We start from the raw sequence: 15,350 nt of genomic DNA on the forward strand, positions 1-15,350 counted from the left end.
AGACCTGAGATCTTGTTGCTGAAATCTTATAAAGTTAAGTCGCTCGCTCTCAATCATCGTATAAGCATCAACCAAAAACTGTTGGAATAACCGTCGAGAATTTAGAATCAATGAAAACTGGTTACTACGATCTTGTACACGATACGCAAAAAACTCTCTCATTGTACAATTCGGACGTTTCTTGTTAGTAACATCAATGACACCCTATGTGGCATGTCAATTCTGTAACCGTCGTCTCCATATGGGAACAAAATAGGTTACTGAAGTGCAAGATAGGATGGATGCAATTCACTTATTCTTTTTAATGAACCTGTTTGTGTCTCGACAACGATATCTCTTTTCTCAAGTGCGTTATCGATATCTCCAACAATAAGAGCAGCAACCTCTGAGGAAGTAGGTAAGTTATAAGTCCGACCATCTTGTTCTCTTTTGCCAATAAGGCGAAGCTTTAAAGTGGTATTAGGATTTTGTTGGAAGCAATCTCTAACCATCCTATAAATTTTCACAAGCACATTTTCGGCATCAAACATTGCTTTGATTTGTTGTATCAGCTTGTTATCGGTTTCATCTGAAGCGGATGATGAGGAAGCATTGTCTGAATACCTGTTTCATCAAATTGATATATTAAGTAAATATACACTTAAAATAAATGTTATTAATAAAATAAGTTCATGACTGGTACCTAAAAACTGATTGCCTGTTTGCCAACTCATTTTCAGTATCGTATATGTATAACTGACAAAATTTAGGCTTCCCTCCGTTTGGTGGCACAAGACTACCAATAGAATGGTAATTTTCACCACTAATTCTGTAGCAAAAAGGAGCATTACCAGTATTCACAGTGTGGTCAACCTTACCACCCATTGAGGTAAACGCGAACATAGAATTGTAACGTCGAATGTTCTTCAAAAAGTGCTTGCTTTCATTGTCATTTGACATGAATAGACTTTTATAATAAGGTGTCGCGGTTTTGTAATCCGGTAAGACAACTTTGGCATAACCACAACATAACATATGACATATTTTGCCACCCTCTTTTTTTCCGCTTCCTTTCTCTGCGTCCCATAACTTTGCATAACAAACTTCACAAGTAATAACTTGATCACCGTGATCCAAATAATCTGTTAAAACATACAACATTATAGTTATATATACAACATTCATTACAATAATAAGATATACGTATTTAAGACTTATTAATTTTACAATATGTAGCACTACTTATCAACAAACCTAACCTGTAGAAACACCTTTATAAGGATCTCGTACTACGGTTTCATCTGTGGTCAAGTCAATCATTGGTATAGGAGACGAAATACGTGGTTTGGATACCAACTTACGTTTACCAGATGATAGCCTTTTCAAATTACGGTTCAATGATGATGTGCAGGTGGTTGATGTGATGCCAGTTGAAATATTATTCTCAATAACGTTTTTTTGTCGTTGTACGATTGCTGGTACTACAAATATTGTTACCTGCTACAATTGACAAAAAAGCATATTAAAAATATCGATGCAAAACAATAAGAACATATTCCCAAATATAAAAACATTAAGAAAAAGAAATACTTACTTGTTACAATACTTGAAAGACTTGAATTAACATTATTAGTCACCTCAGGAGTGGATTCAAAATTGTGAAAACCAATTTTGTTGACTATGTTATCAGATGTAACACACGGAGTGGAAGTGGAATTAATATTAGTGGAATCAATATTGAGGGATGACGATGTAGTTCCCACATTTGATTTCTTATTATCCAAGATTAATTTTCTTAATTTTCTTCTATGAGATGCCTCGTCTCGAGTAACAATTGGGAGGACAACTATTATAAAATCGTAGACAAAATGAAAAAATTATAATGAACAAACAATAACAAATCAAAATAGTTAGTTGTAGATAAGGAACAAATAATTCTCATTTTGTTAAAAAAAATATATACATAAAATAATACCATTCGTTATGCTTGATAAAGGTCTTCTGCCTCGTCGAACTTTTAAGAGACACAAAAAAAAATGAAGAATTAATAAAAAATTCTAGCGTAATAGTGAACTTAGTAAGAAGGTCTAAAATAATAAAAAGGGACAATAAAATAATTAGTGCTATACCGTTAACAATGTCGGAGGATGTGTTTTCATTCCAGTGAACTGCGTATAAAAAAATATACATCTCTATCTATATACTCAAAGAACTAAGAAGGTAAAAAAACTATAAAACTTTAAATAACTTACCATGCTGAGTGTTTTCTTTATCAACGTCATTGGATACGGACACAATTTTTGGTCGTTTAGGCATTGCTATGAATTTAGAAAAAGAATTGTTAAATTACATAGTTGGTATGTTGAAACACGTATTAAGTAATATTTAATCAATCAATCGTAAATAAAGATTCATATAAACAATTTAACAAAAATACTTACATATACAAATAAGATGCTAAATGATTAAATAACAATAGACAAAAATACAAACTGAACAAACTAACCGAGTTGAAATGTTGAATACCGAGGTTGAAATAATCAAGGGAAAATGAGTGTTTTGATCAATTCTTATTGAATCATCCAATACGAAATGAAAGGGGGATATAGAAATAACAAATTGGAAGAAGTCTTTAATAATATATAGAGATAGAGATAGAATATAAAAAAATGGAATATATTCATGTAATACGTTAATTTTAGAAGTTTTTAAATTGTTATGATTATGTTTCCATAAATGAATTTGATTGCCATATGTTAAAAAATTTTTTAGGAAATTGAGATTTATAACATCTTTCAAAATAAATAAAAGATATGAACTGTGTAACTATGAAGATTGTAATTACTTACTATAATAGACATATAAAACACTAACAAAATCTAAAAACTATTACAAAATAAGTCATATTAGTATCATTACAAAAGATATAAATAAAGTTAACCATGGGAAACGAGGCAAATTTTTTCATGTTCAAAACCACAACCAACAAAAAAATCCATTCAAAAGACTAACAAACAACTAACCAAACCATGGCTGTTTTAAACACACTTTATAGCAGTCTTGATTATATTGAAGTTACACCGTTCAGCACAATCTTCCTCTGTGAAGTTACAAATGTGAAATGCAACATGTGTCCAAACTGCAACTGGTTATCATCCATAAATTTCCTCCATCCATCCATCCACAGCATAACGTAACGTACAACGGTTTAACTCTGTCTTTGTGTCATAAACTTCAACATCACCATTCAAGTTCTGGACAGATATAGGTTGCAATCTATCAGACAGGCCGGCTCTATTAACAACCTCCACCGGAAGCCGCTATATGCGTTGAAAGAATAAAACTATAAGCAAATATAAACAATAATAAAAGTTTTAATGGTTGATCAGGTATAAAAGAAAAAGTACCAGCCTATATTCAGCTTTACGGCTAAAGTCGAAATATTCTGGATGAATGCCGATACGGGAAACTTTGTTTGCCTTCGTCGAACCCTTCTTTGGATGCTACACATTTTTATCAACAGTTAAGCATTTCTTTGCCTTTTATAAGGAAAATAATGTAAAATACAAACGGATATTAGTACACTTAATATAAAATACATAAATTATTTAATACCTTGACAGTTTGATCAGATGTTGTATAACGTTTTCGGCCTTTGCATTGTTGGTTGAAATTATCAAGTTTGACGGATCGGTTGACAGAAAGTTTACCTTTTCCCTTTCCTTTGACCTGATATGAAATAATATAGTGAGAACATGAAATTTATTTCATTCATTTATGTTTTTATAATTTAAAGCCAAAATCTGTCAGCATCAAATTACATATAAAAACTGTACTAATATTTTAAAAAAAAAAGGAAAATATACATCCAAGACTCACCTTCTAATTGATCTAATAAAGTTGGATGTTATTTTTCAGACGTAATAAAGTTGTTAAATTAATTGTACATTGTCATGTTTATTTAATAAATATTTGACTTCTAAACCAAAGAAATAAACAATGAAGTTCCAAAAAACTCGAATACAACTATTATGCTATTTGAAACTATTCCATGGTGTTACTGATAAGGCAAATTGATTAAACTATGTATTTGTACAAAGAAACAAACAAAAAAAGTATAAAAGTAATAATATAAATGCAACCATTGGTTTAGTATCAGTAATAATGTTCGTATGTGTTAATTGTAGGTTGAATTCAAATAATTAGTTTTGTAATAGGCAATTGTCATAAATAAATTAATATAACAATATAATAGAGTATGTAAACTTACATCTTGTCTTGTCGTGAAATGTAAGCCATCACCTACTTTCAACGTCTCTTTAACATGAACCTTCTTCGGTGTACTTGTCGGGACTGTTACTGATGTACTTTTAACAGATGTGGGCTGGTTATCATCTACCTCTATGTCCTGAAAAAATCATATTAAAAAAAATTAATAGAAGAATAGAAATGGATACAAAGTATAATACCTAATAGATTCGAACCTCCAAAAGCGCTTTATCGTAATCAGCCCTGGATATCTGAATTACATCATCATCATCATGATCAGATTCAACCTTCTTGCTCAACCTTATCTCAACCTCGTCTCGATACACCGTTAAACCAAACATAACATCATTAATTTTTTCAAAAACCAATAAATCATCTTCTTGAACGCCAAGATCGTTGCAAAGTTGAGTCCAACCTTCTGAGAAAACATAGTTTGAATTAACCTTACTTGTTGACACCGTCCACGGAGAACCCTTATAATTAACCTCATATGAGCCAGCCATTCCATCGTCTCCAAAACATTGTTGGACAAAAGATTCTTCAATCATCTACTTAATATGAAACATAACAAATTGAATGTTGACTATGTAGGTTATATTATTAAAAAAGAAATACATGCTAAATATAAAGTTTAAGGAAAACTTAATGAAATTACGTACCGTATAACCCAATGTTAGATGACGATTAATTGTGAAATAAGATTGCTCACATACGCCATTAACATAAGATGAAAGATAGAGACCAAAATGGTTCATGGGACGAAATGACAGGAGACAATCTTTCTGAAGTTTGAGATCTGAAACAACTTCTCCCCAGCCGTCAGTTAAGACTGGCATACGTTTTAATCGTTTCAACATTACGACCCAAATTTTCCCACTTGAGTGATATATACGCATCTTCCTATCGGCCCAATCCTCTCCGTAGAATTGATTAACAAATCGGATAGGGACATCCTGTATATATATTAATATTAATATTAAGTATATTTAGTATTATAAGTTTAAAAAATAACTTAAAAATTAAATTAGTCTAGCAGCGGAATTATATATTAAATAAAGATTACTTACTATACTCAATGAGGATGGGTTTAGAAGATACTTTACAAATGAAGTATACATTTTGATACCTGCAACAATAATTTATTTTCAAATTCTCGTAGTTTAGCAAACACTAATATATACAGTATACAACAAAAAAACAATATATACATAACACTGCTTGGACTACAAAAAATGACGACTAAAATAATTAAAAACTCATATTTATATGATTAACAAATTATAATTTTATATGAATATAGATAAAATATTATAAATAAATTTGGTGCATCAGCAATTAAAATTTTTAATACCAGTATCTATCAAAATTTAAGCAAATGATTACATACTTCTTCATGAACAAACATTTATAATAAAGAGTTAAATTGCTGAAGATAGCATAACAAAACTAAAGTACAACAGTATATTTCAAACAAATAAAGAGTCAATCTTACAAAAAACAACAATATTAATGGTTAACTTTAGAAATACATCAATGAAGTGGTATAAAATCAAAGATGGAAAAGATTTAAATTAAAGTTTATGACCGGTCACAGGAACATAAATGTTGTTACCTTTAAGTAAAGATTAGAAACCCTAGTTTCGGTTGCCGGAAACCATTATATCTGATGATTCCGGCGATAATCCGATATATAAACAACTTTTGAACATAGCATAACAAAACTAAACTACAACAATATATATTATACAATTAAAGACTTAATCTTACAAAAAACAACAATATTAATGGTTAACCTTATAAGTACAACAATGAAGTGGTATAAAATCAAAGATATAAAAGATTAAAAGTAAAGTTTATGACAATCACAGGAACATAAATGTTGTTACCTTTAAGTGAAGATTAGAAACCCTAGTTTCGGTTGCCGGAAAAGTAAATGAATGATGATTCCGGAGATAATCCGATGATAAGATCCGGTGCCAATATTGAGTTCTCCTAGGGACGATAAGAGTGATAAGAAGGATGATTTGATGGTAGAGTATGGTAAGGAGAAAGTCATTATTTAGAACCGCCATATTGAAATTTACATATACATCCCCTATAGTTTGATTTCTGACAAAAATAAAATTGATTTAATCTATAATTACCACAACAACCTTTTACATTACATAATAGAATTGAATAATAATTATATGTTTTTAAATATATGAAAAAGGAAGATATCACAAATAAGTAAAGTAATAAAAATAATTTATGGTAAGTGTATATTAAAAAATTTATAATGTATCAAATAAATTCCTTAAATACATTAAATTACATGTATAGTAAAATTTAATTCAAATATCAACCAATAATAAAATTTTACGTTATATTTAAATAAAATACAAATAATATAAAAATTTAATCTAATAAAAAAAAATATCTAAGTTTGCCAAATTAACGAATTCTCATATTGGGTACTATATTTTAAGTAAGATTCATTATTTAAAGAAGGGATTATTTTTTTAAATATTTAAATAACGTTAAAAGTTGTTATCTTATTACTATGTAATTTTTTCTAAATACCAATTTATACAATATCATATTAGCTCTTATATTTTAAATAATAATATCAATACTCAAACGACATATTATTAAAATGTTATACAGCAAAAAAGAATAATGATGTCATATGTATAAGAAACAAAAAAACGGGATTAGAAAAATAAATTAGCAAAATAACAATTGATATACATAACAAAAAACTAAACAATAAAACAACCATGTTCATAAAAATCAACCACCGAGTTATAACCATTGTCAAAATAAACATAAATATCCAAATACTTAAGAAAAAAACAGCCGATTTAATCAAATGTTCGAAATATAGGTGACTACTTTTCTTTCTTTGGAATTAGAAGAACTGCATCCACACCACCATCTTTACGCGACTTCGAAGAAGACTGAGAAGATACATCATCCACATCATACACGGTTTCCAAATTGCGCTTCAAGTCACGCTCGCTGCTCGTATCAAACTCAGCATCCATCCGATCAATCGATGTTGTAAAGCCAACTTTAAACACATTTGAGCAAGGGGTTACATCGTCTCCCGTTTGGGATATAGAATCCTAGTTAAAAATAATGAATAATTAGGTATGAGTTTGGAAATACAATTAACATATAATGAGTTAAAGTTGAATAATAAATAAGGTTAACGATACTAAACCTTAACAGGCAAATAATCATTACGATTTGAATCGGATGGTTCGACATTGACGGCTTCCTCATCAATAGGCTGTTTTTGTAAATTATTTTAAGTTAAAACAATATATCATATTAATCAGTAATTAAACATTGATGGAAGATTGTAATAATAATATAAGGGTGAATTGGAATAAGTATACCTGAATAGTGTCAAAATGTTTATCCAGCTCGGACAAAACAACCGGGTTATCAGTCATCTTGGAGACTGAATATCCATCAGACTTCTTGCTGATGTTAAAAGAAGAAACAACAATCTTGAAGGCAAACTTCATATTGAGTAATGAATTTAGCTCATTTGGAAAGCTTCCTTCGTTTGCTAACTGTTGAAAAATAAAATATAATTAATATTTTTAAAATAAAAAAAAATATGATAAAATGAATTATTTACTACATACTTCAATGTTGTTGTCTAAAAGCTGATTAGCATTAACCTTCAAAAGCTTTGTCACCTCACGCTCAAACAATGTTAGACTCACAATACCAGTGCAATCTTGGACACGTATATAAAGCCTAATTCTGAAAAAAATATAAATGAGATTAACTTATTTTGACAACAAAATAAACAAAAAATGGTTAATATTTACCGTGGAATTGATGTAACGGTCCTTGTATTACAAATATCAGTCTTGCATTCTAAGACAGTAACCTCTTCAGAACCATCAGTACCATCCTGCTTTTCTTTAACAACAGTAACGGTTGAAACCTTTTTGTTGCAGTTTGTGCACGCGTTGTAAAACCACTCATTGTTGGATGCAAAACTCTTGATAGTGCCAACAATGACAACAAACCTCGTCTGTGTTTAAGATATATATAATGTATTAAAAAAATTGATAGTGTAAAACATATAAAAACTATATGTTATCCGTGTTACCGTATCTATTGAGGTTAACGACCCAATGGGAAAAAAGGTGAGGTCAGAAAGAAATTCTTCAGTGGCAGACTTCGCAACAGAAGAACTTAGGCCAGAATAACTGGAAGACATTTCGGGAGAAAGTTTCTCGATAAATCTATTAAAAATTAAAAATTAAAAATTTAGATTCACAGAAATGCATAGGAAATTTAAAATAACTTATTAGGATAGTGAACCTTTGTTTAAAGTCAGCAACCTCATCAATATCACTGTTAATTAAGACTCGGGTGACAGTATACAAATTTGAAACAGACAAATGACCTGAACATATATATACAATTATTTTAATTAATGCAAACAATTATTCAAAATGTAACCATAAAGAAAAAAAAACACAATATATTTGAAGTAATACGATACCTCCCCAGAATCTGTACTTCCCAAACTGAATGATTACGACGACATTTTTTTCACCACGATTGCTGCTCTCATACTCCATTATTTGATCCGCATAACCGTCCCAAAGCGTCACGAAAATCTGCTTATTGCTGGACATTATTGAAATGAATAAAATCAAAATAGCAGTTCAGAGTACATAATATAGAAAAATAATATATTAAACAATAAAATAGAGGAAAAAATAAATAAATACTTCAGGTCTTCAAGCATAAAGGTGACTTTCTTCTGGTTTTGTCCGTTATTAGTTTCTGTGTCTACCTCGAAGGGAAAACTTTTGACCACAAAACCAATTACATCTGTTGATAAAAATGAAATAGTGTCAACAAAGTAAAAAATGTGCTGTGTTTAGTTAAATAGTTATAATTGTATATCATACCAATTGGACTTTTAAAAAACTTGTTGTCAACTGTTGGATCCTCCACAACTGAATCAAAGGGAGTAAAATCAAAACCCCATTCAGAACCAATAGCCTCGTGGCATTCCTCAACAACGGTGTTGTTATTAAGGTTAATCTTCAAACCACCGTTAGCGTACTTCACCTTCTGACGATTCTCACCCAATGAAGGATTTCTAATCGTCAAACAACGCTTTTCTTCCAAAAGATGTTGATATCCAGATGCGTTTTTAGCCAAAACAAAAGCTTGCATTTTTGTTCCCTGCCAAACAACAACATTATTTTAGACAAATAATAAGTAATTTGACAACTAACAGTATATAAAGTTAAAATATAACATACGTATATGAACACTTACCTCACTGTCCATGAATATCATATCATAACAATACACTTTTCTAGCGTTATTGAAATCAGCTCTTGTCCACAAACGAACAATGCGTATTCTTATGGTATAGTTATCAACATTGAGGTCCAAATTATTCAACAATGTGATTGCACCTTCTTCCATTTCTGCAAAAAATTCAAAGTAAAGATTATAAAACAAACACTATATACTAACACATTGTAATTGTAATAAATTATAAAGCAATATAGTCTAGAAGTCTCATTGGTATGCTTACCAAAGAGTATGAAAAATGATGTAGAAAATGCTGAGTAGATAAAACTGAGTACAATTTGAAATGTTTAAAGAATATTTATAATAGGTAGACAAATTAAATTAAGTAAAGATTGTGTAGTATAAAAATTTAAAATATCGAACAAAATCAATTATAGTATAAGATGAAAATGGAAATATGTAATATGGAGGTGTTTTCTAAAAATAAAGTCAATCAAAATAAATGTCCAGAAATATGGTAATATGTCATAAAAAATTATAAAAAGAAATGTAACTAACTAACTTATTATACGCATTGTCAATATTAAATTCATTATTAACCTTTTATTGAATTTGAAATTAAGGAACATTATAAAACTTTAGCAGTTTTAAAGTCAGCATTGAACTATGACATATTACACATTGATGAACATATCCATATAATGTGAATAACTAAGTATACTACATTTGTATATTTTTTTGTTTGGTGTATTATAGATTCTTAAACGATTACAGTGGATAAAAAACACATGGGGCATATTAACAATTTAAATAGTTATTAATTTGAAATTGGAAAAAACGGAGGGATTTTTGATGATTAGTAAATTTCAAAAAAATGAAAACATTTATAAATATGCAAACTAATATGTCGTACATGACTTTCGGCAATTATTATATATAATAAAAAAATTATTATGGTATGTTTAAAAAAATGTTTATAATGTAACATCATAGTGTAATATATTAAAGATATAATACTAAGTTCATAATACTTTTTAATATATGCAGAGTTAGTTTATATATTGTTCTTTAAATATATTTAGTTGTAAAACAATAATCAGCAATAATCAACAATACCATAGGTTTATCTATGATAAGATGTTGCAGTGGGAATACAAATTAGTAAAACAATAGATTATACTCTTAACTATTTTCTGACAGTGGTTAAAAAAAGAAATAGATTGAAAGATATATAAAACTTGAAATTAAAGTCAAAAACCAATGTTATAACCCAAAAAAACTGCTAAGGCCCAAAAAACATGCCATAATTGTCATATATCTAATTATTACGGTTAACGTAACGTACAACCCTCTCAATAGTCAACACCTGCTCATTTTCATCAAAATAAAAGTGAACCTGGTCACGGGCCTTAATTTGAGCAGCTTTCATGAACTTCTTCCAAGAGGTTAAAGCGTAACGATAACCACGACGATTGGGTCTTCTTTCACGTCTGGTACCGTTAGTAATCTGCAGTGGCGGGTCCAGATGCAAAAATTTTATGGTCAAATCTTTTAACCCTTCATGAAGCTTAGCCATATGTGAAACAGGATTAGGAATTCTCTGTATTTAAGTAAAATTGAAAAAAAATATTAATATTCATTAAGTAAATTAAATTCGCATCAAACTTATGTGTTTTATCAGTTTTCAAGATGATATGAAAACTTACAAAATAATCATCACCGGCAGTACGAACAAACCGAATAACACCACCATGTACTTGTTCTTCAACTTCATTGTCAACATCTATTGGAGCAACCTCAATCTGCAAATTAAAATACAAATGATGAATTTCAGGCTGATATGTATAAAACATAGAATTAAGTACATATATTTAATTACCTCATCAACATGTAATTTAGGATATGTGATTTCAACCCCGGTTTTTCCAAAGACTTTCATATAGAAAAAATGTCCAAATCCTTTGGTGAATAAGAAATAACAACCAACCTTCAACTGAAACATACTAATAATTACATCCATACCAGCGGAAAAACCGACTTTGCCGTCATTAGTTAAAATGGAAACGTTAAACATTTGGTTGTCGATCATAACCGTAGAGATACGAAAAATCGTAACTTTTGGGGAAAATACATTCAGAAATGACCTGTAGCATGTTAAAAAAAGTAAAAAGGTTAGTATCTATAAATAAATAAATAATATTTGAATATATCAGGAAAAGAAAATCACATTTGTCTTACATAAAAATTGCATGATGGAGGTTGCATATATGTCCAGAAAGACCCACGACTAACACCATCTTTATAAGTCATTAACTTAAACGTAGCATGATCTAAAGGATTAAATACTACCAAACATCCCTGAGTTAGTCCCAAGTGTTCAACAACATTGGACCAACCACGAAAGAAAAAAAACTTCCCTTTAGACGCGCTTAAGAAAACATTAAAGTCACGACCATCTTCACTGTGTATCATAACATTAGTAGGGCATTTGTCAACACCCCACAGTTTGGAAGCCGCATCATCCGGAATGGACTAATCATAGAATTAAAGGGAAAATGAATTGTAAATACTTTCAATTGATTTAAAAAATAGAATAATAATTATATGTTTTTAAAAATATGAAAAAGGAAGATAACACAAATAAGTAAAGTAAAATTTTTTCCTATACCAGAATAAGTTGGTCTGCTCGATTCATTACCCTACAGAACCAGGGTCCTCTGTAACCGAATTACACAATACAATGTTAAGAAAATATAACACGACAAAGGGATTGTTAGAAAATTCAAAAACTATCCACATAATACCTTGATGAACGTTCGCCCATACTAAAAAACTGCAAAAAAACAGGTTACAATAAAAATAAGACATCAAATCTAATATACTTCAAAAAAAATAAGTAACAAACAAAGGATTAATGAATAAGTTGAAGAATGAGTTGTATACCATAAAAATAACCATACTAAGAAAATAAATAAATTGTATAAATAGTAAAATAGTTAAATATAAATTTCATAACCATACATAACATACTTTTCGTTTCAAAAAGTTGAATCAGAATTTTTATAAGACATGTATTTAGCAAAGTACAAAATAGTTATTAGGGTTAATGATATCGATACCATTTGAAATATCAGTTACACAGTTAAATAGAACATAAATAATACAAAAAACTCTATTTGTGGTTATATATAATAAATATAAAAATGTTAAAACAGAGGTGCAATATACTTACCGATGCTTGTATTTGGAGGTATGATGATGAACAAAAAAGAGAAAACGCTTCTCAAGTGAAGGATTGCAACATTATACTAAAAACAATTTTGTATATATATGGAGTACAAATGGAAACGGTTCCAAAATTACCTAAAAAAATTAAAGATTATTCATTCAAAAAGGCAAGTTTCCATATATAATGAAGTTAGGGCGGTTAAGGAATATACAGGAAATCTGTGATGAGAAAAAGAAACAATCTGTCGACGAAGCAATCAGTCAGAGAGATTCGAAGAAACTATAATGAGGAGTCGTTGACATTGCCGAGGAGTGTAAGAAAATTATATAGCTTAACATTTCCTGAGACTCCTTGGCAACATCAACGACGCCTCAATGTTCCAAGCAAAAAACTTTCACTGATTTTTCATTCAACAGAAAGTTTATTATAAACAAAAAAGGTTTAAAGGCGAAATATAAACCTGCATATACCTTAATGAAGAAGGGACAGGCATACTATAAACCTGCAAAAACAGGTTTGAATGCGAATAAAAAATCATATTTTATATTGAAATTCAACAGTAATGTTAATCATCATAAAGCATCAGATCTTGATAGAAAATCAGATACAGGATTAAATTAAAAGAAAAAATAACAAAAAAACAACAAATCAAACAGATCTTATATTTAAATTTAAAAACAATATATTCAAAGACTTTATGGTGCATACAATACAGAATCAATCAAAATTAAACGTTTTTTGACAAAGAAACTGTGATATCAGATTATCATTATATGGATTTGAATAAATCTAGCATCAAATTCAATGACAATAACATAAAAATCTGGAATACGAATAAACTACAAATTTTTTTACTATGAAACTCGGATATCAGCTTATCATTTTAGGGATTTGAGTAAACATAGATTCAATTTCAATAACAATAAAATAAATATCTGGAATATGAATAAACAACAACTTTCAATAAAAAATTAAACATTTTTTTACAATGAAATTTTGATATCAGCTAAACATTTTAGGGATTTTAACAAATCTAACATCAAGTTCAATAACAATAACATACAGATCTGGAATATGAGTAAACATAAAATTTAATTACAAAATAATAATGTTACTAAACATTATAAACAGATCTGGACTTAGAATCGGACTTAGGGTTTCATACACATAACAATACGAAATTTATTCAATAAAAGTATCAAAAAACAGAAGAGATAAACCGATTTAGTGATATGATTAAACACAAAAATGCATAACAAAAACAAAAAGCAAATAATCATAAAGAACAAATCTATAATGACAACCGGATCTAGGGTTTGTTGTACAGAATAACACTTTTTCAGAACCAAAATAAAATTCAGACAAAAAAAAAAGGATTAAACTAAGAAATAAACAATCTACACTTACAAACTTTCGATATGGATCAAAGAAAAGTATCAGGAATCGATTGAAGAAGATGAACTTGAAAAGGATCGATTGAAGAGAAGGCGGTGGTAACAAACATAATTGAAGAGAGAGAGCGGTGAAGGTAACTGATATTTATTAGCATTGAAGAAAATGAAGGAATATGGAAGAAAAGAAGAATGGCGCCCAAAGTCACAATTATCTGGCCAAAGAGAGCTGCCACATCATGGTCAAATGGTCAACATTTATTTTGCTTTAGTATAGTAGATAGATTTTAATTTAATTTTATTATTGGGTAGCTTGCTTCTTGTCTTCCACAGTTCCACGATGACATCAAAACATAACAAAAATCGTTACATTTTTATTAGTTTTTTTTTTTCACATACATATGCTCAGTGACATTTGAAATCATACTTTGATTTATACGATAAACTTAAATACTTAATATTATATATTATCCGGTACAATAACTGTTGTGAATAATAATAAAGATTTTGATATCACCCATTCCCCCGTGTCATTTTGTCATTAAAATTTTATAACTTGTAAATGTTTGTTTTTAGAAACATAACTAACTAGTTTAAGGCTATATTTGGATGAGCTTATTTTACCTCCTTATGATTTACTGATTTTTTTAAAAAAGGTTCTTTTTTTTTTTTTTTTGTGAAATGATGTTTGGGTAATAAGGTGAAAATGAGTTTTTTAGGCATTGAAAAGAACAAATGATAAAGTCACTTGGTTGTGACTTTTCTGAAAAGGAGATAAAGATGTTAAAAAGTCAATAAGGAGAAATAGAAAAGCTAATCTGTGACGACCCTTCTAATTATGTGTATCCGTACGATTTATTAAATGTTAATTAAAGTGCTTGATGACTGTGCTGAATTACTTAACTGCTTTCTGAATTACTGTGTCATACTTACATGTGCTTGTTAACATACTAGTCTTGTGCAGAAAAGTTATTAAATAGTCTTGTATGCTTTCTTGAGTGTTGGGAATTAAAAATGTTACAAAAAGATATATGTAGTACACTTTACGATATAACTTAGCACTTTAACGGAACGGTATATAACCAAACAACCGGAAACTATCCGAAACACCAAATATTTACTAGAAGCATTGTTTTAATGTTTCCAAGCTAGTTGTGGTCCTCGAACATCATAACATATCCTATAAACATATAACA

At 29.3% G+C, this 15,350-nt stretch overlaps 1 protein-coding gene across 1 annotated transcript; it reads right to left on the reverse strand.

The window, feature by feature from the left end:
- Positions 1 to 9,090: 9,090 nt before the first annotated feature.
- LOC110943495 lies at positions 9,091 to 11,051 on the reverse strand. Its single transcript, XM_035989932.1, has 3 exons — positions 10,931 to 11,051; positions 9,553 to 9,707; positions 9,091 to 9,456 (listed from the first exon to the last, which is right to left on the reverse strand). The coding sequence occupies exons 2-3, from the start codon at positions 9,703 to 9,705 to the stop codon at positions 9,091 to 9,093; spliced, it is 519 nt and encodes a 172-aa protein (XP_035845825.1). The 5' UTR covers positions 9,706 to 9,707; positions 10,931 to 11,051.
- Positions 11,052 to 15,350: the final 4,299 nt, after the last annotated feature.

Source organism: Helianthus annuus, chromosome 5, assembly GCF_002127325.2.
Source record: "Helianthus annuus cultivar XRQ/B chromosome 5, HanXRQr2.0-SUNRISE, whole genome shotgun sequence".
Classification (NCBI taxonomy): domain Eukaryota; kingdom Viridiplantae; phylum Streptophyta; class Magnoliopsida; order Asterales; family Asteraceae; genus Helianthus; species Helianthus annuus.

Coding starts and splice junctions, on each gene's coding strand:
- LOC110943495 (XM_035989932.1), bottom strand. CDS start 9,705: ATGGAAGAAGGTGCAATCACATTGTTGAATAATTTGGACCTCAATGTT. Junction 9,457..9,552: donor TGATATTCATGGACAGTGAG/GTAAGTGTTCAT, acceptor GTTGTTTGGCAG/GGAACAAAAATGCAAGCTTT.